Genomic DNA, 21,406 nt, shown 5'->3' with positions numbered 1-21,406 from the left:
ACCATGTGACCTTATGACCATATGACCTTTTGACATGACCGTATGACCTTATGACCTTATGACATGACCTTATGTCCATATGACCTTATGACCTTATGACATGACCGTATGACCATATGACCTTATGACCTTCTGACATGAACTCTCTGCCACAGAAGGTAGTTGAGGCCAGTTCATTGGCTATATTTAAGAGGGAGTTAGATGTGGCCCTTGTGGCTAAAGGGATCAGGGGGTATGGAGAGAAGGCAGGTACAGGATACTGAGTTGGATGATCAGCCATGATCATATTGAATGGCGGTGCGTACAGGCTCGAAGGGCCGAATGGCCTACTCCTGCACCTATTTTCTATGTTTCTATGTCCATATGACTTTATGACCTTATGACATGACCTAAAGACCATATGACCTTATGACCTTATGACATGACCTAAAGACCACATGACCTCATGACATGACCTTATGACCATATGACCATATGACCTTATGTCATGACCTTATGACCATATGGCCTTATGACCTTAGAACATGACCGTATGACCATGTGACCATATGTCATGACCTTATGACCATATGACCTTATGACCATATGACCTTATGACCGTTTGACCATATGACCATATGACCTTTGGACATGACCGTATGACCATATGACCTTATGATCTTATGACATGACCTTATGACCACATGATTTTGGAAGCCTTGATCATGAGGCATTGGCTGAGGGATGTGTTGACCTTCCCTTTCACGCTGTGCTGCTTTACAGATCTCCGTGACCTATCCCAATGGAGCCCCCGCCGTCAACGTGTCGCTCCAGGTCAACATCACCATCGTAGAGGAAGGCGTGATCAAGGAGTCCATTGCAGGAACGACAGACCAGCTCGGCGAGGCGATCTTATCTCTGACCGTTCCTGTGAACGCGCTCATTCTCAACATCACGGTGCGTCCCCTCGACTACCTCTCCACTGAGGACCTTATTGAAACTTACCGACCAGTTTAGTTTTGGAGATACAGCAGGATAATCCTACACTCTCCTGTGTAGGACAGTGTTGATTGGCGGGGTGATCGCTGGTCAGAGCGGACACGGTGGGCCGAAGGGCCTGTATCTCTACACTAAATTAAACGTCTGAAGAAGGGTCTCGACCCGAAACGTCACCCGTTCCTTCCCTCCAGAGATGCTGCCTGTCCCGCTGAGTTACTCCAGCTTTATGTGGCCATCTTTGCTCTAAACTAAAGTAAATATCCCCCTTTCTCCTCAGACCCAGGCCAGCGTCGGAAGTGCGTCCAGCGAGACGGAAAAGAAGCACGCGATGGTGAAGAGACACGGGTCTGACAGCGGGAGGTATCTGCACATCCATGTTCCTCGAGTCCTCCTGTACCCAGAAGATACCATCACGGTGAACCTGACGGCTCTGGGTCTGAGCCCTGCCGACCACGTCCAGCACTTCTACTACATGGTTAGTTTCCAAAACTTTCACAAAAACCTTTGGCGTGTGAGAGTCAAGAGTCAAGAGGGTTCTAATGTCAGCTGTCCCAGATAGAACAATGAAATTCGTACTTGCTGCAGCACAACAGAATATGTAAACATAGTACACTGTAAACAATATGATAACTGAGACAAGAAAGGTTCAGTGTGTATATATATATATATATATGTATACAACCAACCCAACCCAAACCCAACCCAACTGAACCCAACTCACTCCAACCCAACCCAAATCAACCAAACCCAACCAAACCCAACCCAACCCAACTCAACCCAAACCAACCCAACCCAACCCAACTCAACCTAACCCAATCCAACCAACCCAAGTCAACTCAACCCAACCCAACCCAACGCAACCCAAACCAACACAACTCAACCTAACCCAACCCAACACAACCCAACCCAACCCAACCCAACCCAACCCAATCCAACCCAACTCAACCCAACTCATTACAACCCAACCCAAGTCAACCTAACCCAACCCAATCCAACTCAATTCAACCTAACCCAATCCAACGCAACCCAACACAACTCAATTCAACCAAACCCAATCCAACCCAACACAACCCAACCCAACTCAATTCAACCTAATCCAATCCAACCCAACCCAACCCAACCCAACCTAACCCAATCCAACTCAATCCAACCCACCCAACTCAATCCAACCCAACCCAAGTCATCCCAACCTAACCCAACTCAACCCAACCTAACCCAACCCAACACAACTCATCCCAACACAGCCCAACCCAACCCAAGTCAACCTAACCTAACCCAAGTCAACCCAACCCAACCCAACCCAACTCAATTCAATTCAACCTAACACAATCCAATCCAACCCAACCCAACCCAATCCAACTCAACCCAACCCAACTCAACTCAACCCAAACCAATTTAACTCAACGCAACCCAACCCAACGCAACCCAACCTAACTCAACCCAACCCAACTCAACCCAACCCAACTTAACTCAACGCAACCCACCCCAACCCACCCCAACCCAATCCAACCCAACCCAACCCAACCCAACATAACCCAAACCAACCCAACCAAACCAAAGATGCTTCAATGGTTCTTGTGTCGCCCTGTGCAGGTACTTGGTAAGGGCAGGACGCTGGACTTCCAAAGGGTGGAGAGAAGGTCGGAGACATCGTTTGAGCTGCTCATCACCGCAGCCATGGTGCCTTATTTCCGCATCGTGGCTTATTACCCCCTGAACGACGGAGGAAGGTGGAGCATTGTGGCCGACTCGGTGCGCGTGGAAGCGGAGAGTCTCTGTGATACCAAGGTGGGCCCCAACCCATCCAGTGAACAACGTACGGGGGCGCCAATGAAGATTGGGGGAACTGAGGGCTGTGGGGGACTGGCAGAGCAGAGGAGGACTGGGAATCATCGAGTCCACTTTAGTTTAGTTCAGAGACACAGCACGGAAACAGGCCCTTCGGCCCAACTTGCCCACGCCAACCAACATGCCCCATCTACACTTGTCCCACCTGCCCGCTTTTGGCCCACATCCCTCCAAACCTGTCCTATCCATGCACCTGTCCAAATGTTTCTTACACGTTGTGATAGTACCTGCTGGACATGGAACAAAGGTCGGTGCATCGCAGGAACAGGCTCTTCGGCCCACAATGTCCGTGCTGTACATGATAGTAGTGCAAGAGGTCCTTAGTGTTCCATTGCCAAGGGTACATAAAATGCTACATATCCATGTGCCTATCTAAAAGCCTCACACACCACTATCGTATCTGACTTCACCACCACCCCTGGCAGCGCGTTCCAGGCACCCACCACCCTCTGTGTATAAGTATTTGTCCCGCACATCTATCTATGTACTAAAACTCTTGTTTGTTTGTTTGTTTGTTCCTGAACTACAGCCAAAACGGCACACGATAGTGCGACAATTTTAGGCCCACCTTACTCACCGTCGTCCCTCTGGTGCTAATGGAGGAAGTTTAATTGAAATCGGTGTTATATTTTTAAAGTTATTCACATTTTTAAGTTTAAATCTCTCTCCTAGGGAGGGAGGGAGGTGCAGGGAGTGGGGGGGGGGGAGGGAGAGGGAGGGGGAGGAGGAAGGATAAGGGGAGCTGAGGGGTATGGAGTGGGCGGAGGGCAGAGGAGGGGGAGGGGAGAAGGGGAGGAGAGAGGGGAGGAAGAGGGAGGGGGATGGGTAAGGGGGAGGGGAGGGAGTGGGGAGGGGGAGGGGAGGTGAGGGAGGGGTGAGGGGAGGGGGAGGGGGAGGGGGAGGGGGAGGGGGAGGGGAGTGGGGGCCTGGGAACCGGAAGTTATCGAGGAGATGGAGAACTTTAATACTTACGTAAGATGGCCGCCGATCACTTTTTAAACTTTAATACTTACGTAAGATGGCCGCCGATCACTTTTTAAACTTTAATACTTACGTAATATGGCCGCCGATCACTTTATAAACTTTAATACTTACATAAGATGGCCGCCAATCACTTTTAAAACTTTAATACTTACGTAATATGGCCGCCGATCACTTTATAAACTTCATAAACTTACGTAATATGGCCGCCGATCACTTTTAAAACGTTAATACTTACGTAAGATGGCCGCCGATCACTTTTTAAACTTTAATGCTTTCGTAAGATTGCCGGCGCATCCAAGCGTGTGCAGTTGGGGGAGGGTTGCCGCTCGTACGGGGCGCGGGAGCCGCCTGAGTGACGGGAGTGGCGGCCAATGCGGGGGGGGGGGGGGGGTGTGAGGAGAGCTCTCCTGCTGCTGGCCGCCGGAGAGGTCTGCAGGGGCAGTTGCAGGGCCTACAGGAGAGATTTGGACCCAACGGGTCCTCGCCCGGCTATTCTCCTTGAAACTTTTCCCCGCTCACTTTAAAGCTACACCCTCTAGTCTTTCACCTGGGACAGAGCAGGATGAGAAGGAAACTCCCACATCCCAAAGACGTGCGGGTTTGTGGGTTAATCGGCCCCTCTGTAAATTGCCCCCTCGTGTGCAGGGAGTGGATGAGAAAGTGGATGATAACATGGAACCAGTATGTGAACGGGCGATCGCTGGTCGGCACGGACTCGGTGGGCCGAAGGGCCTGATTCCGCGCTGCATCTCTAAACTAAATTAAACAAAACTAAAGTAGTGCGTAAGATAGTGTTAGTGTACGGGGTGATCGCTAGTCAGTGCGGACTCGGTGGGCCGAAGGGCCTGTTTCCGCGCTGTGTCTCTAAACTAAACTAAACTAAACTAAACTAAACTAAACTAAACTAAAATGTAAGATAGTGTTTGTGTCACTGGTCAGTGCGGGCTCGGTGGGCCTGTTTCCGTGCTGACCGCACCTGGAGTAGTGAGACCGCACCTGGAGTAGTGAGACCACACCTGGAGTAGTGAGACCGCACCTGGAGTAGTGAGACCGCACCTGGAGTAGTAGACCGCACCTGGAGTATCGTGTACAGTTTTGGTCTCCTAATCTGAGGAAAGACATTCTAGCCTTAGAGGGAGTACAGAGAAGGTTCACCAGATTGATCCCTGGGATGGCGGGACTTTCATATGAAGAAAGACTGGATAGACTCGGCTTGTACTCGCTGGAATTTAGAAGACTGAGGGGGGATCTTATTGAAACATATAGAATTCTTAAGGGGTTGGAGAGGCTAGATGCGGGAAGATTGTTCCCGATGTTGGGGAAGTCCAGAACAAGGGGTCACAGCTTAAGGATAAGGGGGAAGTCTTTTAGGACCGAGATGAGAAAACATTTCTTCACACAGAGAGTGGTGAATCTGTGGAATTCTCTGCCACAGAAGGTAGTTGAGGCCAGTTCATTGGCTATATTTAAGAGGGAGTTAGATGTGGCCCTTGTGGATAAAGGGATCAGGGGGTATGGAGAGAAGGCAGGTACGGGCTACTGAGCTGGATGATCAGCCATGATCATATTGAATGGCGGTGCGTACAGGCTCGAAGGGCCGAATGGCCTACTCCTGCACCTATTTTCTATGTTTCTATGTTTCTCTGAACTAAACTAAACTAAACTAAACTGAACTAAACAAAACTAAACTAAACCAAAATAAACTGGTGTGTAAGATAGTGTTTGTGTACGGGGTGATCGCTAGTCAGTGCGGACTCAGTGGGCCGAAGGGCCTGTTTCCGCGCTGTATCTCTAAACTAAACGAGACCAGTGTGTGGGATAGTGCTGGAGTGCGGGGATCGCTGCTCGACACGGACTGGGTGGAACGAACGGCTTGTCTCCGCTCTGTATCTCTGTGACTCTGTGTGTAAGATAGTGTTTGTGTACGGGGTAATTGATGGTCGGCATGGACTCGGTGGGCCGAAGGGCCTGTTTCCGCGCTGTATCTCTAAACTAAACTAAACTAAACTAAACTAAACTAAACTAAACTAAACTAAACTAAACTAAACTGGTATGTAAGATAGTGTTAGTGTGTGGGGATCGCTGGTCGGCATGGACTCAGTGGGCCGAAGGGCCTGTTTCCGCCCTGTATCTCTAAACTAAACGAGACCAGTGTGTGGGACAGTGCTGGTGTGCGAGGATCGCTGGTTGGCACGGACTGGGTGGGCCGAAGGGCCTTTCTCCGCGCTGTCTCTAAACTAAACGAGACCAGTGTGTGCGACAGTGCTGGTGTGCGAGGATCGCTGGTTGGCACGGACTGGGTAGGCCGAAGGGCCTTTCTCCGCGCTGTCTCTAAACTAAACTAGACCAGTGTGTGGGACAGTGCTGGAGTGCGGGGATCGCTGGTTGGCACGGACTGGGTAGGCCGAAGGGCCAGTCTCCGTGCTGTGTCTCTAAACTAAACGAGACCAGTGTGTGGGACAGTGCTGGTGTGCGAGGATCGCTGGTTGGCACGGACTGGGTAGGCCGAAGGGCCTTTCTCCGCGCTGTCTCTAAACTAAACGAGACCAGTGTGTGGGACAGTGCTGGAGTGCGGGGATCGCTGGTTGGCACGGACTGGGTAGGCCGAAGGGCCAGTCTCCGCGCTGTGTCTCTAAACTAAACGAGACCAGTGTGTGGGACAGTGCTGGTGTGCGGGGATCGCTGGTTGGCACGGACTGGGTAGGCCGAAGGGCCAGTCTCCGCGCTGTGTCTCTAAACTAAACGAGACCAGTGTGTGGGACAGTGCTGGTGTGCGGGGATCGCTGGTTGGCACGGACTGGGTGGGCCGAAGGGCCAGTCTCCGCGCTGTGTCTCTAAACTAAACGAGACCAGTGTGTGGGACAGTGCTGGTGTGCGAGGATCGCTGGTTGGCACGGACTGGGTAGGCCGAAGGGCCTGTCTCCGCGCTGTGTCTCTAAACTAAACGAGACCAGTGTGTGGGACAGTGCTGGTGTGCGAAGATCGCTGGTTGGCACGGGCTGGGTAGGCCGAAGGGCCTGTGTCTCTCAGGTCTAAAGACTGATTGTGATTCCCAGTTTCAGGTGCACTCGGTGTCTCACGAGCCGGATCTTCGGCAGCTCCAGCTGACAGTGCTGTCCGACACTCCGGCCCAGATCTTCGTCAAGATCACGGACGTGAGGCTGAAGCCGTCGGAGGGAGACGACTCCATCACTCCCAGGAGGGTAGGCTCTCCCCGTCGCCATGGAGACCACCGAGAGACACTCTATGACTCCATGACACTGGAATCTCTATCACTCTATGACTCCATGACACTGGAATTTAGAAGGATGAGAGGGGATCTTATCGAAACGTATAAGATTATTAAGGGGTTGGAAACGTTAGAGGCAGGAAACATGTTCCCAATGTTGGGGGAGTCCAGAACCAGGGGCCACACAGTTTAAGAATAAGGGGTCGGCCATTTTGAACGGAGATGAGGAAAAACTTTTTCAGTCGGAGAGTTGTGAATCTGTGGAATTCTCTGCCTCAGAAGGCAGTGGGGGCCAATTCTCTGAATGCATCCAAGAGAGAGGTAGATAGAGCCCTTAAGGATAGCGGAGTCAGGGGGTATGGGGAGAAGGCAGGAACGGGGTACTGATTGAGAATGATCAGCCATGATCACATTGAATGGCGGTGCGTACAGGCTCGAAGGGCCGAATGGCCTCCTCCTGCACCTATTGTCTATTGTCTATTGTCTATGACTCCATGACTCCATGACAATGTCTCTATCTATCTATATATCTGTGCCTCTGTATCTCTATGTCTCCGTGTCTCTGCATCTCTGTGACTGTGTCTCTGTCTCTGTGTCTCTGTGTCTCTGTGTCTCTCTGTCTCTGTGTCCCTGTGTCTCTGTGTCTCTGTGTCCCTGTGTCTCTGTGTCTCTGTGTCTCTGTGTCTCTGTGTCTCTGTGTCTCTGTGTCTCTGTGTCTCTGTGTCCCTGTGTCTCTGTGTCCCTGTGTCTCTGTGTCTCTGTGTCTCTGTGTCCCTGTGTCTCTGTGTCTCTGTCTCTGTGTCTCTCTGTGTCTCTGTGTCTCTGTGTCTCTGTGTCTCTGTGTCTCTGTGTCTCTGTGTCTCTGTGTCCCTGTGTCTCTGTGTCCCTGTGTCTCTGTGTCTCTGTGTCTCTGTGTCTCTGTGTCTCTGTGTCTCTGTGTCTCTGTGTCTCTGTGTCTCTGTGTCTCTGTGTCTCTGTGTCTCTGTGTCTCTGTGTCCCTGTGTCTCTGTGTCTCTGTGTCTCTGTGTCCCTGTGTCTCTGTGTCCCTGTGTCTCTGTGTCTCTGTGTCTCTGTGTCCCTGTGTCTCTGTGTCTCTGTGTCTCTGTCTCTCTGTGTCTCTGTGTCTCTGTGTCTCTGTGTCTCTGTGTCTCTGTGTCTCTGTGTCTCTGTGTCTCTGTGTCTCTGTGTCTCTGTGTCTCTGTGTCTCTGTGTCTCTCTCTGTGTCTCTGTCTCTCTCTGTCTCTGTGTCTCTGTGTCTCTGTGTCTCAGTGTCTCTGTGTCTCTGTGTCTCTGTGTCTCTGTGTCTCTGTGTCTCTGTGTCTCTGTCTCTCTGTGTCTCTGTGTCTCTGTCTCTCTGTGTCTCTGTGTCTCTGTGTCCCTGTGTCTCTGTGTCCCTGTGTCTCTGTGTCTCTGTGTCTCTGTGTCTCTGTGTCTCTCTCTGTGTCTCTGTCTCTGTGTCTCTCTGTCCCTGTGTCTCTGTGTCTCTGTGTCTCTGTGTCTCTGTGTCTCTGTGTCTCTGTGTCTCTGTGTCTCTGTGTCCCTGTGTCTCTGTGACTCTGTGTCTCTGTGTCTCTGTGTCTCTGTGTCTCTGTCTCTGTGTCTCTCTGTCCCTGTGTCTCTGTGTCTCTGTGTCTCTGTGTCTCTGTGTCTCTGTGTCTCTGTGTCTCTGTGTCTCTGTGTCCCTGTGTCCCTGTGTCTCTGTGTCTCTCTGTCTCTCTGTGACTCTGTATCTCTGTGTCTCTGTGTCTCTGTGTCTCTGTGTCTCTGTGTCTCTGTGTCTCTGTGTCTCTGTGTCTCTGTGTCTCTGTGTCTCTGTGTCTCTGTGTCTCTGTGTCCCTGTGTCTCTGTGTCTCTGTGTCTCTGTGACTCTGTGTCTCTGTGTCCCTGTGTCTCTGTGTCTCTGTGTCTCTGTGACTCTGTGTCTCTGTGTCCCTGTGTCTCTGTGTCTCTGTGTCTCTGTGTCTCTGTGTCTCTGTGTCCCTGTGTCTCTGTGTCTCTGTGTCTCTGTGACTCTGTGTCTCTGTGTCCCTGTGTCTCTGTGTCTCTGTGTCTCTGTGTCTCTGTGTCTCTGTGTCCCTGTGTCCCTGTGTCTCTGTGTCTCTGTGTCCCTGTGTCTCTGTGTCTCTCTGTCTCTCTGTGACTCTGTGTCTCTGTGTCTCTCTGTCTCTCTGTGACTCTGTATCTCTGTGTCTCTGTGTCTCTGTGTCTCTGTGTCCCTGTGTCTCTGTGTCCCTGTGTCTCTGTGTCTCTGTGTCTCTGTGTCTCTGTGTCTCTGTGTCCCTGTGTCTCTGTGTCCCTGTGTCTCTGTGTCTCTCTGTCTCTCTGTGACTCTGTGTCCCTGTCTCTCTGTCTCTCTGTGTCTCTGTGTCTCTGTGTCTCTGTGTCTCTGTGTCTCTGTGTCTCTGTGTCTCTGTGTCTCTGTGTCCCTGTGTCTCTGTGTCTCTGTGTCTCTGTGTCTCTGTGTCTCTGTGTCCCTGTGTCTCTGTGTCCCTGTGTCTCTGTGTCTCTATATCTCTGTATCTCTGTGTCTCTGTGTCTCTGTGTCTCTGTGTCTCTGTGTCTCTGTGTCTCTATATCTCTGTGTCTCTGTGTCTCTGTGTCTCTGTGTCTCTGTGTCCCTGTGTCTCTGTGTCTCTGTGTCTCTGTGTCTCTGTGTCTCTGTGTCTCTGTGTCCCTGTGTCCCTGTGTCTCTGTGTCTCTGTGTCTCTGTGTCTCTGTGTCCCTGTGTCTCTGTGTCTCTGTGTCTCTGTGTCTCTGTGTCCCTGTGTCTCTGTGTCTCTGTGTCTCTGTGTCCCTGTGTCTCTGTGTCCCTGTGTCTCTGTGTCTCTGTGTCTCTGTGTCTCTGTGTCTCTGTGTCCCTGTGTCTCTGTGTCTCTGTGTCTCTGTGTCTCTGTGTCCCTGTGTCTCTGTGTCTCTGTGTCTCTGTGTCCCTGTGTCTCTGTGTCCCTGTGTCTCTGTGTCTCTGTGTCTCTGTGTCTCTGTGTCTCTGTGTCTCTGTGTCCCTGTGTCTCTGTGTCTCTGTGTCTCTGTGTCCCTGTGTCTCTGTGTCGCTGTGTCTCTGTGTCTCCCTGTGTCTCTGTGTCTCTGTGTCTCTGTGTCTCTGTGTCTCTCTCTGTGTCTCTGTGTCTCTGTGTCTCTGTGTCTCTGTGTCTCTGTGTCCCTGTGTCCCTGTGTCCCTGTGTCCCTGTGTCTCTGTGTCCCTGTGTCTCTATATCTCTGTGTCTCTGTGTCTCTGTGTTTCTGTGTCTCTGTGTCTCTATATCTCTGTGTCTCTGTGTCTCTGTGTCTCTGTGTCTCTGTGTCTCTGTGTCTCTGTGTCTCTGTGTCTCTGTGTCCCTGTGTCTCTGTGTCTCTGTGTCTCTGTGTCTCTATATCTCTGTGTCTCTGTGTCTCTGTGTTTCTGTGTCCCTGTGTCTCTGTGTCTCCCTGTGTCTCTGTGTCTCTGTGTCTCTGTGTCTCTCTCTGTGTCTCTGTGTCTCTGTGTCTCTGTGACTCTGTGTCTCTGTGTCTCTGTGTCTCTGTGACTCTGTGTCTCTGTGTCTCTGTGTCTCTGTGTCTCTGTGTCTCTCTGTCTCTCTGTCTCCCTGTGTCTCTGTGACTCTGTGTCTCTATATCTCTGTGACTCTGTGTCTTTGTGACTGTCTCTGTGTCTCTGTGACTCTGTGACTCTGTGTCTCTATATCTCTGTGTCTCTGTGTCTTTGTGTCTCTGTGACTCTGTGTCTTTGTGACTGTCTCTGTGTCTCTGTGTCTCTGTGACTCTGTGACTCTGTGTCTCTGTGTCTCTGTGGAACCCGGGTCTCCGGCGCTGCATTCGCTGTGAGGCGGCAACTCTACCGCTGCGCCACCGTGACCGCCCTAAAACGTCGTTACAGTGCCTTCCTCAACGGCCTCCTCTGGCAGCTCGTTCCACGTGCCCGCCAACACTCTGTGTACAAAAGTTGCCCCTCAGGTCCCTATTAAATCTTGCCCCCCCCTCACCTTAAACCTATATCCTCTGGTGATAGACACAAAACGCTGCAGTAACTCAGAGGGTCCTCTTCTCTGGAGAGGACGAATGGGCGATTAAAGAAATTCCTCCTCAACTCCTTCCGAAAGTTACGTCCTTTAATTCTGAGTCTGGGCCCCTCTGGTCTGCAATTCCCTGTCCCGCCTGCAATTGGTCCAAAACGCCGCAGCGAGACTCCTGAACGGGTACCCGTAAAAGGGACCACATCACCCCGATGATTCTGGCCTCTCTCCACCGGCTCCCAGTACGGTACAGAATCAACTTCAAGCTCCTCCTATTCGCATACAAAACCCTAAACGGGCTTGCCCCCGACCACATCAAAAACCTTCTAACCCCCCTCTCTAACTCCAGGTCCCTCAGGTCGGCCGACTTGGGGCTACTGACTATCCCGCGGTCTAGGCTTAAGCTCAGGGGTGACCGCGCTTTTGCGGTTGCAGCTCCTAGACTGTGGAACAGCATCCCTCTCCCCATCAGAACTGCCCCCTCCATCCACTCCTTTCAGTCCAGCCCCAAAACCTACCTCTATTCCCGAGCGTTTGAGGCCCTCTGAGGGGGCGCTGTGAACTGTTTATATCCGTATTGTTAGGTCTGTGAGCTGTTGTGTGTCCTTTTTCAGTACCTTCACTGACGTACAGCACTTTGGTCAACGTGGGCTGTGTTTAAACGTGCTACACAAATAAAATTGACTTGACGTAACGTATAAGATTATTAAGGGGTTGGACACGTTAGAGGCAGGAAACATGTTCCCAATGTTGGGGGGAGTCCAGAACCAGGGGCCACACAGTTTAAGAATAAGGGGTCGGCCTTTTAGAACGGAGATGAAGAAAAACTTTTTCAGTCAGAGAGTTGTGAATCTGTGGAATTCTCTGCCTCAGAAGGCAGTGGAGGCCAATTCTCTGAATGCATTCAAGAGAGAGCTAGATTGAGCTCTTAAGGATAGCGGAGTCAGGGGGTATGGGGAGAAGGCAGGAACGGGGTACTGATTGAGAATGATCAGCCATGATCACATTGAATGGAGGTGCTGGCTCGAAGGGCCGAATGGCCTCATCCTGCACCTATTGTCTATTGTCTATAAACTCAGAAAAAAAGGCATGTGTGTGATAACCCACTCTCTGTTCGGCCCAGGTGTTCGAAGACCTGATTTCGACCGATATTGGTTTATCTTCCGGAAGTGGACGTGATCCAGCAAGTGTCTTTAAGGATTCCGGATTATTCTTCCTCTCCAATCTAATGACACCATTTCCACAGCCAGTTGGTAAGAATGGCTCCACCGCTTGGCTTTAGGTTTGGTTTGGCACGGTGGCGCGGTGGTAGAGTTGCGTAAAGGGACCCGGGTTCCACCCCGACCACGGGCGCTTGTCTGTTGCGGAGTTTGTACCAAAGATACTAGAGGAGCAAGATAGACCGCTCGACCCTAAAGACCGTAGTGCGTCACGGCGGCCATTTTAGTAGGCAGAAACGTGCAGAGACATTCCAAAAGAAAAATAACAACAATCTGTGAGTTGATATAGATGAGATATATTCTGCATTTTAATGGTACCATCACACATACTGTTCCCCCAGAACACTGATTACACTGCGAGAGGCAGAGCGAACGGCGGGTTTTGCTTACTAAAATGGCGGCTGATGCGCTCCTTTGCGTACTACACTTCAGTATAGGCGATTTCAACGGAGTGGTCTATCTTGTTCCTCTAGTATCCTTGTTCTCCCCGTGACCCGCATGGGTTTTCATGAGGTTTTCATGAGTTGAATTAGACCATTTGGCCCATCGAGTCTACACCGCCATTCAATAGCGGCTGATCTATCTCTCCCTCCTAACCCCATTCTCCTGCCTTCTCCCCATAACCCCTGACACCCGCACTAATCAAGAATCCATCTATCTCTGCCTTAAGTATATTCACTGACTTGTGGCCTCCACAGCCGTTTGTGGCAAAGAATTCCACAAATTCGCCACCCTCTGACTAAAGAAATTCCTCCTCATCTCCTTCCTAAAGGAACATCCTTTAATTCTGAGGCTGTGCCCTCTGGTCCTAGACTCTCCCACCAGTGGAAACATCCTCTCCACATCCACCCTATCCAAGACTTTCACTATTCTAGACGTTTCAATGAGGTCCCCCACTCATTTTTCTAAACTCCAGTGAGTGCAGTTTCTCTGAGATCTTCGGTTTTCTCCGACACTCCAAAGACGTGCAGGTCTGTAGGTTAATTGGCTTGTTGTAAATGTAAAATTGTCCCTAGTTTGTACGGTCGTGTTAATGTGCGGGTATCGCTGGCCGGTGGGGACTCGATGGGCCGAAGGGCCTGTTTCCCTGCTGTGAAAATAAAAATTCAGCGGGGGAAAAACAGGCCCTTCGGCCCACCGAGTCCGAACCGACCGGCGATCCCCGCACACTAACACTATCCTACACACGCTAGGGACAATTTACATTCACCGTACACCAAGCCAATTAACCTACAAACCTGCACGTCTTTGGAGCGTGGGAGGAAACCGGAGCACCCGGAGAAAACCCACGCGGGTCACGGGGAGAACGTACAAACTCTGTACAGACAGCGCCCGTAGTCGGGATCGAACCTGGGTCTCTGGCGCCGTGAGGCAGCAACTCTACCGCTGCGCCACTAACTACTGACTAACTTTCACTAACCAATGTTTCTTGCCTTCCAGTTTTTAAATTGAAGAAGACGCAAGAGACCTGGCGGAGAAATGGTGAGTTTGTTTAATAACCAGCGCGGTGGTATGATCGCAGAAGAATAGAACAGGGGGTAATTAGTTTAGAGTTTAGAGATACAGTGTGGAACCCGCCCTTCGGCCCACCGAGACCGCGCCAATCAGCGGTCACCCGTTCACACACTAGTCCTATGTTCGTCTACTCCCTAGTTAGGTAGAGCTCTAGGGGGCTAGCGGAATCAAGGGATATGGGGAGAAGGCAGGCGCGGGTTACTGATTGTGGACGATCAGCCACGATCACAATGAATGGCGGTGCTGGCTCGAAGGGCCGAATGGCCTCCTCCTGCACCTATTGTCTACGTTACACACTAGGGAACAGTGTACAGAGGGCCAGGTAACCTAGAAACCCGCACGTCTTTGCAGAGTGACACAGCGTGGAAACAGGCCCTTCGGCCCAACTTGCCCACACCGGCCAACAATGTCCCAGCTACACTAGTCCCACCTGTCCGCGTTTGGCCCTTATCCCTCCAAACCTGTTCTATCCATGTACCTGTCTAACTCTTTCTTAAACGTTGAGAGAGTCCCAGCCTCAACTACCTCCTCCGGCAGCTCGTTCCATACATTCACCACCCTTCGTAACAATAAGATTAGCCCTAAGATTCCTATTAAATCTTTTCCCCCTTCACCTTGAACCTGTGTCCTCTGGTCCTCGATTCCCCTACTCTGGGCAAGAGACTCTGTGCGTCTACCCGATCTATTTTCTCTCATGATTTTGTACACCTCTGTAAGATCTCCCCTCATCCTCCTGCGCTCCAAGGAATAGAGACCCAGCCTGCTCAACCTCTCCCCACAGCTCACACCCGCTAGTCCTGGCAACAGCTTCGTAAATCGTCTCTGCACCCTTTCCAGCTTGACGATGCCAGAACTGAACACAATCTCCAAATGCAGCCTCACCAATGTCTTACATAACAGCAACATGACCTCCCAACTTCTATAGACAATAGACAATAGGTGCAGGAGGAGGCCATTCGGCCCTTCGAGCCTGTACGCACCGCCATTCACCGTGATCATGGCTGACCATTCTCAATCAGTACCCCGTTCCTGCCTTCTCCCCGTACCCCCTGACTCCGCTATCCTTAAGAGCTCTATCCAGCTCTCTCTTGAATGCATTCAGAGAATTGGCCTCCACTGCCTTCTGAGGCAGAGAATTCCACAGATTCACAACTCTCCGACTGAAAATGTTTTTCCTCGTCTCAGTTCTAAATGGCCGACCCCTTATTCTTAAACTGTGTGTGGCCCCTGGTTCTGGACTCCCCCCAACATTGGGAACATGTTTCCTGCCTCCAACCCCTTAATAATCTTATATGTTTGTAGAGGAAGGAACTGCAGATGCTGGTTTAAACCGAAGATCGACACAAAAGGCTGGAGTAACTCAGCGGGCCAGGCAGCATCTCTGGAGAGACGGAATGGGTGACGTTTTGGGTCGAGGCACCTGAAGAATGTCTGAAGAAGAGTCTCGACCCGAAATGTCACCCGTTCCTTCTCTCCAGAGGTGCTGCCTGACCCGCTGAGTTACTCCACCATTTTGTGTCTATCTTCGGTGTAAACCAGCATCTGCACTTCCTTCCTACTGATTCAAGAGCAGTTTCTTCCCCTCTGTTATCAGCTTCTTGAACAGCCTCTCATAAGCTAGGCTTGAATTCCAGATCTTCCGGTCTACCTTGTTGCGGCCCTTGCGTTTTTTTTTTGCGTCCATCTCCCGACTTCTACACTCAAATACTCGGATGGATGGCGGCACGGTAGCGCAGCGGTAGAGTTGCTGCTTTACAGCGAATGCAGCGCCGGAGACTCAGGTTCGATCCTGACTACGGGTGCTGCACTGTAAGGAGTTTGTACGTTCTCCCCGTGACCTGCGTGGGTTTTCTCCGAGATCTTCGGTTTCCTCCCACACTCCAAAGACGTACAGGTATGTAGGTTAATTGGCTGGGTAAATGTAAAAATTGTCCCTAGTGGGTGTAGGATAGTGTTAATGTGCGGGGATCACTGGGCGGCGCGGACTTGGTGGGCCGAAAAGGCCTGTTTCCGGCTGTATATATATGATATGATATGATGATATGAAGGCCCAAAGGTGGACACAAAATGCCGGAGTAACTCAGCGGGATGGGCAGCATCTCTGGAGAGAAGGAATGGGTGACGTTTCGGGTCGAGACCCTTCTTCAGTCTGAAGGCCAATGGGCCCCAAAAGCCTGCTTGGCCACCCTCTACGGTACTCTGAAGCGCCAATTGCCACTTTTGATTGTTGTAGTTAACATTTCGAAAGGAAGACAGAAAGAAAGACAACCCTCTGTACCTGTGACGTTTACTTTCACGGGACTATGTACCTGCACTCCCAGATCCCTCTGCTCTACAATACTCCCCAGAGGGCTAACTTTCACTGTGTAAACTTGTGACTGGTGAGGGTTCGAGGCAAATCAGGTTGAGAGTGAGGGATACATCATAATCAAGTCAAGTCAAGTTTATTTGTCACATACACATAAATCTGCAGTGAAATGAAAGATTTCATTCCACAGTCCAACAACAAGAGCAATAAAAGTAAGCAATAACACACGCAATCAAACAAAAAGAAACATCCTTCAGACTGAAGAAGGGTCTCGACCCGAAACGTCACCCATTCCTTCTCTCCCGAGATGCTGCCTGACCTGCTGAGTTACTCCAGCATTTTGTGAATAAATCCATCACAGCGAGTCTCCTCCAGTCACCTCCTCACTGTGATGGAAGGCCCAGAATATATTTTCTCTTCCCCTGCCGTCTTCTCCCGCGGTCAGGCTGTTGGAGTTGCCACATTCCAGGCCGCGCCGGATTGTGAAAGGTCCGCAGCTGGCCGACCCACGATCCGGGGCGGGCGAAGACGCCGCCGCCGCACGTCGGGGCGATCGGGGCTCCCGACATTGGAGCCCCCGCCGGGCGGAGAAAACCCCGCGGCCTATTCCAGGCCGCGCCGGGACGGTGAAAAGTCCGCGGCGGGCCGACCCAAGCCGGGCGAAGACGCTGCCGCTGCCGGAGCTCCCGATGTCGGCCCCCACCCAGGGCAGGGTCTGCGAGCTTCCGACGTCCTCGCGGCCGGAGCCCCCGCTGGCGAGTCCCAGGTGGAGCCCGCCAGCTCCAGTGGTTTGGCCGATGGTAGGCCGCAGCGGCAACGGAGACACGACCCAGAACAAAAGGTCGTGTCTCCCCCCCCCCATAGTACACGACCCCAAAAAACTACATCACATTTACAGTACAATCAAGACAAAAAAACAACATAAAAACACAAAGACAGACGGACTGCAGGCTAGGGCACTTTAAATCACACTTTATTAGCCAAGTGTGTTTTGCAACGTACGAGGAACTACATTTGCCGTACAGTCACGCCATTAAAAAGCAACAGGACGCACAAAGTACATTTTAACATGAACATCCACCACAGTGATTCCTCCACATCCCTCACTGTGATGGAAGGCGAAAAATCAGTTCAATCGCTTGTGAGGTTATCCACTTTGGCGGGAAAAACAGGGAGGCAGATTATTATCTCAATGGTGTCAGGTTAGGTAAGGGGGAAGGTGCAGCGAGACCTGGGTGTCCTTGTACACCAGTCGCTGAAAGTTGGCGTGCAGGTACAGCAGGCAGTGAAGAAAGCTAATGGCATGTTGGCCTTCATAACGAGAGGATATGAGTATAGGAGTAAAGAGGTCCTTCGGCAGTTGTACAGGGCCCTGGTAAGGCCACATCTGGAGTACTGTGTACAGTTTTGGCCTCCTAATTTGAGGAAGGACATCCTTGTAATTGAGGCAGTGCAGCGTAGGTTCACGAGATTGATCCTCGGGATGGCGGGACTGTCACATGAGGAAAGGTTGAAAAGACTAGGCTTGTATTCACTGGAGTTTAGAAGGATGAGAGGGGATCTTATAGAGGCGTATAGAATTATAAAAGGACTGGACAAGCTAGATGCAGAAAAAATGTTCCCAATGTTGGGGGAGTCCAGAACCAGGGGCCACAGACACACAGTCTAAGAATAAAGGGGAGGCCATTTAAAACTGAGGTGAGAAGGAACTTTTCCACCCAGAGAGTTGTGAATTTGTGGAATTCTCTGCCACAGAGGGCAGCGGAGGCCAACTCACTGGATGGATTTAAGAGTGAGTTAGATAGAGTTCTAAGGGCTAGCGGAATCAAGGGATATGGGGTGAAGGCAGGCACGGGTTACTATAGACAATAGACAATAGATGCAGGAGCAGGCCATTCGGCCCTTGGGCCCTTCGAGGCAGCACCGCCATTCAATGTGATCATGGCTGATCGTTCTCAATCAGTACCCCGTTCTTGCCTGATTGAGGATGATCAGCCATGATCATATTGAATGGCGGTGCGTACAGGCTCGAAGGGCCGAATGGCCTCCGCCTGCACCTATTTTCTATGTTTCTTCCCTTCTCTGTCCTCCCGCGGTCGGCCGCCTCGGGGCCATCTTGACTCCCGTAGCCGGCGGCGTTTGGGCCTACCTCGTCTGGGCATCGAAACATAGAAACATAGAAAATAGGTGCAGGAGGAGGCCATTCGGCCCTTTGAACCTGTACGCACCGCCATTCAATATGATCATGGCTGATCATCCAGCTCAGTAGCCTGTACCTGCCTTCTCTCCATACCCCCTGATCCCTTTAGCCACAAGGGCCACATCTAACTCTTAAATATAGCCAATGAACTGGCCTCAACTACCTTCTGTGGCAGAGAGTTCCACAGATTCACCACTCTCTGTGTGAAAAAATGTTTTCTCATCTCGGTCCTAAAAGACTTCCCCCTTATCCTTAAGCTGTGACCCCTAGTTCTGGACTCCCCCAACATCGGGAACAATCTTCCCGCATCTAGCCTCTCCAACCCCTTAAGAATTTTATATGTTTCTATAAGATCCCCCCTCAGTCTTCTAAATCCCAGCGAGTACAAGCCGAGTCTATCCAGTCTTTCTTCATATGTAAGTCCTGCCATCCCAGGGATCAATCTGGTGAACCTTCTCTGTACTCCCTCTAAGGCAAGAATGTCTTTCCTCAGATTAGGAGACCAAAACTGTACGCAATACTCCAGGTGCGGTCTCACCAAGGCCCTATACAACTGCAGCAGAACCTCCCTGCTCCTATACTCAAATCCTCTTGCTATGAATGCTAACATACCATCAAGCTCTGGCATCATGAGGGGGGGGGGCGGGGGAAATCTCAGCCTCCCCCCGCGCCGGGCGATCGACCCCTGGCCGTGGCCTGTCGAACCTCCTGCGACTTTGGAGCTTCCCGGCGTCGGTCTCAGCCCGAGACTGCGAGCTCCTCGATGTTGAAGAGACACTGCGGTAACCGTTATGTCTCTCCTTCCCAGACGTTGGACAGGCGATGGACAAGCAGGCTTTTGGGCCCATCAGACTGAAGGACACAGGACCAAGCGGAGACGAAGGTAACTTTAAACAAACCCTTTACAAAATCCCTCCTCGACATTTCTCTCTCCGCCTGTTTTGTTTCGGGTTCAGTTTAAGAGATGCAGCGTGGAAACAGGCCCTTCGGCCCACCGAGTCCGCGCTGCCCATCGATCGCCCGTTCTCACAACAGTTCTATGTTTTCCCACTTTCTTATCCACTCCCTACGCACTAGAGGCCAATTTACAGAGGACCAATTTACAGGCCCTTCGGCCCACCAAGTCCACGCCGACCATCGATCACCGGTTCTCACACCAGTTCTATGTTTTCCCACTTTCTTATCCACTCCGTACGCACTGGAGGCCAAGAGGAGTTGAGTATAGGAGCAAAGAGGTCCTTCTGCAGTTGTACAGGGCCCTAGTGAGACCGCACCTGGAGTACTGTGTGCAGTTGTACAGGGCCCTAGTGAGACCGCACCTGGAGTACTGTGTGCAGTTGTACAGGGCCCTAGTGAGACCGCACCTGGAGTACTGTGTGCAGTTTTGGTCTCCAAATTTGAGGAAGGATATTCTTGCTATTAAGGGCGTGCAGCGTAGGTTTACTAGGTTAATTCCCAGAATGGCGGGACTGTCATATGTTGAAAGACTGGAGCGACTAGGCTTGTATACACTGGAATTTAGAAGGATGAGAGGGGATCTTATCGAAACATATAAGATTATTAAGGGGTTGGACACGTTAGAGGCAGGAAACATGTTCCCAATGTTGGGGGAGTCCAGAACAAGGGGCCACAGTTTAAGAATAAGGGGTAGGCCATTTAGAACGGAGATGAGGAAAAACTTTTTCAGTCAGAGAGTTGTGAATCTGTGGAATTCTCTGCCTCAGAAGGCAGTGGAGGCCAATTCTCTGAATGCATTCAAGAGAGAGCTAGATAGAGCTCTGAAGGATAGCGGAGTGAGGGGGAATGGGGAGAAGGCAGGAACGGGGTACTGATTGAGAATGATCAGCCATGATCACATTGAATGGCGGTGCGTACAGGCTCGAAGGGCCGAATGGCCTCCTCCTGCACCTGTTGTCTATTGTCTATTGTCTAATTTACAGAGGACCAATTTACAGGCCCTTCGGCCCACCGAGTCCACGCCGACAATCGATCACCGGTTCTCACACCAGTTCTATGTTTTCCCACTTTCTCATCCACTCCCTGCGCACCAGGGGCCAGTTTACAGAAGCCAACTCCACACACAAACCCGCACGTCTTTGGGATGTGGGGGGAGACCGGAGCACCCGGAGAAAACCCACAAGGTCACGGGAAGAACGTGCAAACTCCGCACACACACACACAGAGTACAGACAGCGCACGAGGTCAGGATTGAACCGGGGTCTCTGGCGCTGCGAGGCAGCGGCTCTGTCCGCCACGCCACCGTGTCACCTGCACTGAGGTACAGTGAACAGCTTTGCTTTGCATGTTACTCAATCAAAGCGAGACAATACCGTAGGGAGTCACAAAACGCTGGAGTCACTTAGCGGGACGGGCAGCATCTCCGGAGAGAAGGAACGGGCGACGTTTCGGGTCGAGACCCTTCCTCAGACTGAGAGTCAGGGGAAAGGGAGACACAGAGACATAGACAATAGACAATAGACAATGGGTGCAGGAGGAGGCCATTCGGCCCTTCGAGCCTGTACGCACCGCCATTCAATGTGATCGTGGCTGATCATTCTCAATCAGTACCCCGTTCCTGCCTTCTCCCCAGACCCCCTGACTCCGCTATCCTTAAGAGCTCTATCCAGCTCTCTCTTGAATGCATTCAGAGAATTGGCCTCCACTGCCTTCTGAGGCAGAGAATTCCACAGATTCACAACTCTCTGACTGAAAAAGTTTTTCCTCATCTCCGTTCTAAATTGCCTACCCCTTATTCTTAAACTGTGTGTGGCCCCTGGTTCTGGACTCCCCCAACATTGGGAACATGTTTCCTGCCTCTAACGTGTCCAACCCCTTAATAATCTTATACGTTTCAATAAGATCCCCTCTCATCCTTCTAAATTCCTGTGTGTACAAGCCGAGTCGCTCCAGTCTTTCAACATATGACAGTCCCACCATTCCGGGAATTAACCTAGTAAACCTACGCTGCACGCCCTCCATAGCAAGAATATCCTTCCTCAAATTTGGAGACCAAAACTGCACACAGTACTCCAGGTGCGGTCTCACTAGGGCCCTGTACAACTGCAGAAGGACCTCTTTGCTCCTATACTCAACTCCTCTTGTTATGAAGGCCAA

The 21,406-nt window shown here is 51.2% G+C and overlaps 1 protein-coding gene across 1 annotated transcript in view; it reads left to right on the top strand.

Annotated features, from left to right (window-relative positions):
- Positions 1 to 21,406, top strand: part of LOC144603195 (complement C3-like) — a 65,229-nt gene that overhangs the window by 28,644 nt on the left and 15,179 nt on the right. Inside the window, exons 12-18 of the mRNA XM_078416375.1 lie at positions 763 to 936; positions 1,256 to 1,453; positions 2,572 to 2,766; positions 6,867 to 7,013; positions 12,173 to 12,302; positions 13,710 to 13,751; positions 19,101 to 19,175. Of these exons, the coding sequence (XP_078272501.1) occupies positions 763 to 936; positions 1,256 to 1,453; positions 2,572 to 2,766; positions 6,867 to 7,013; positions 12,173 to 12,302; positions 13,710 to 13,751; positions 19,101 to 19,175 (961 nt within the window). The remainder of the gene's footprint in view (positions 1 to 762; positions 937 to 1,255; positions 1,454 to 2,571; positions 2,767 to 6,866; positions 7,014 to 12,172; positions 12,303 to 13,709; positions 13,752 to 19,100; positions 19,176 to 21,406) is intronic.

Source organism: Rhinoraja longicauda, chromosome 19 (assembly GCF_053455715.1).
Source record: "Rhinoraja longicauda isolate Sanriku21f chromosome 19, sRhiLon1.1, whole genome shotgun sequence".
NCBI lineage: Eukaryota > Metazoa > Chordata > Chondrichthyes > Rajiformes > Arhynchobatidae > Rhinoraja > Rhinoraja longicauda.
The sequence above is the reverse complement of the archived record's forward strand: the minus strand, read 5'-3'. Positions and strand labels throughout refer to the sequence as shown.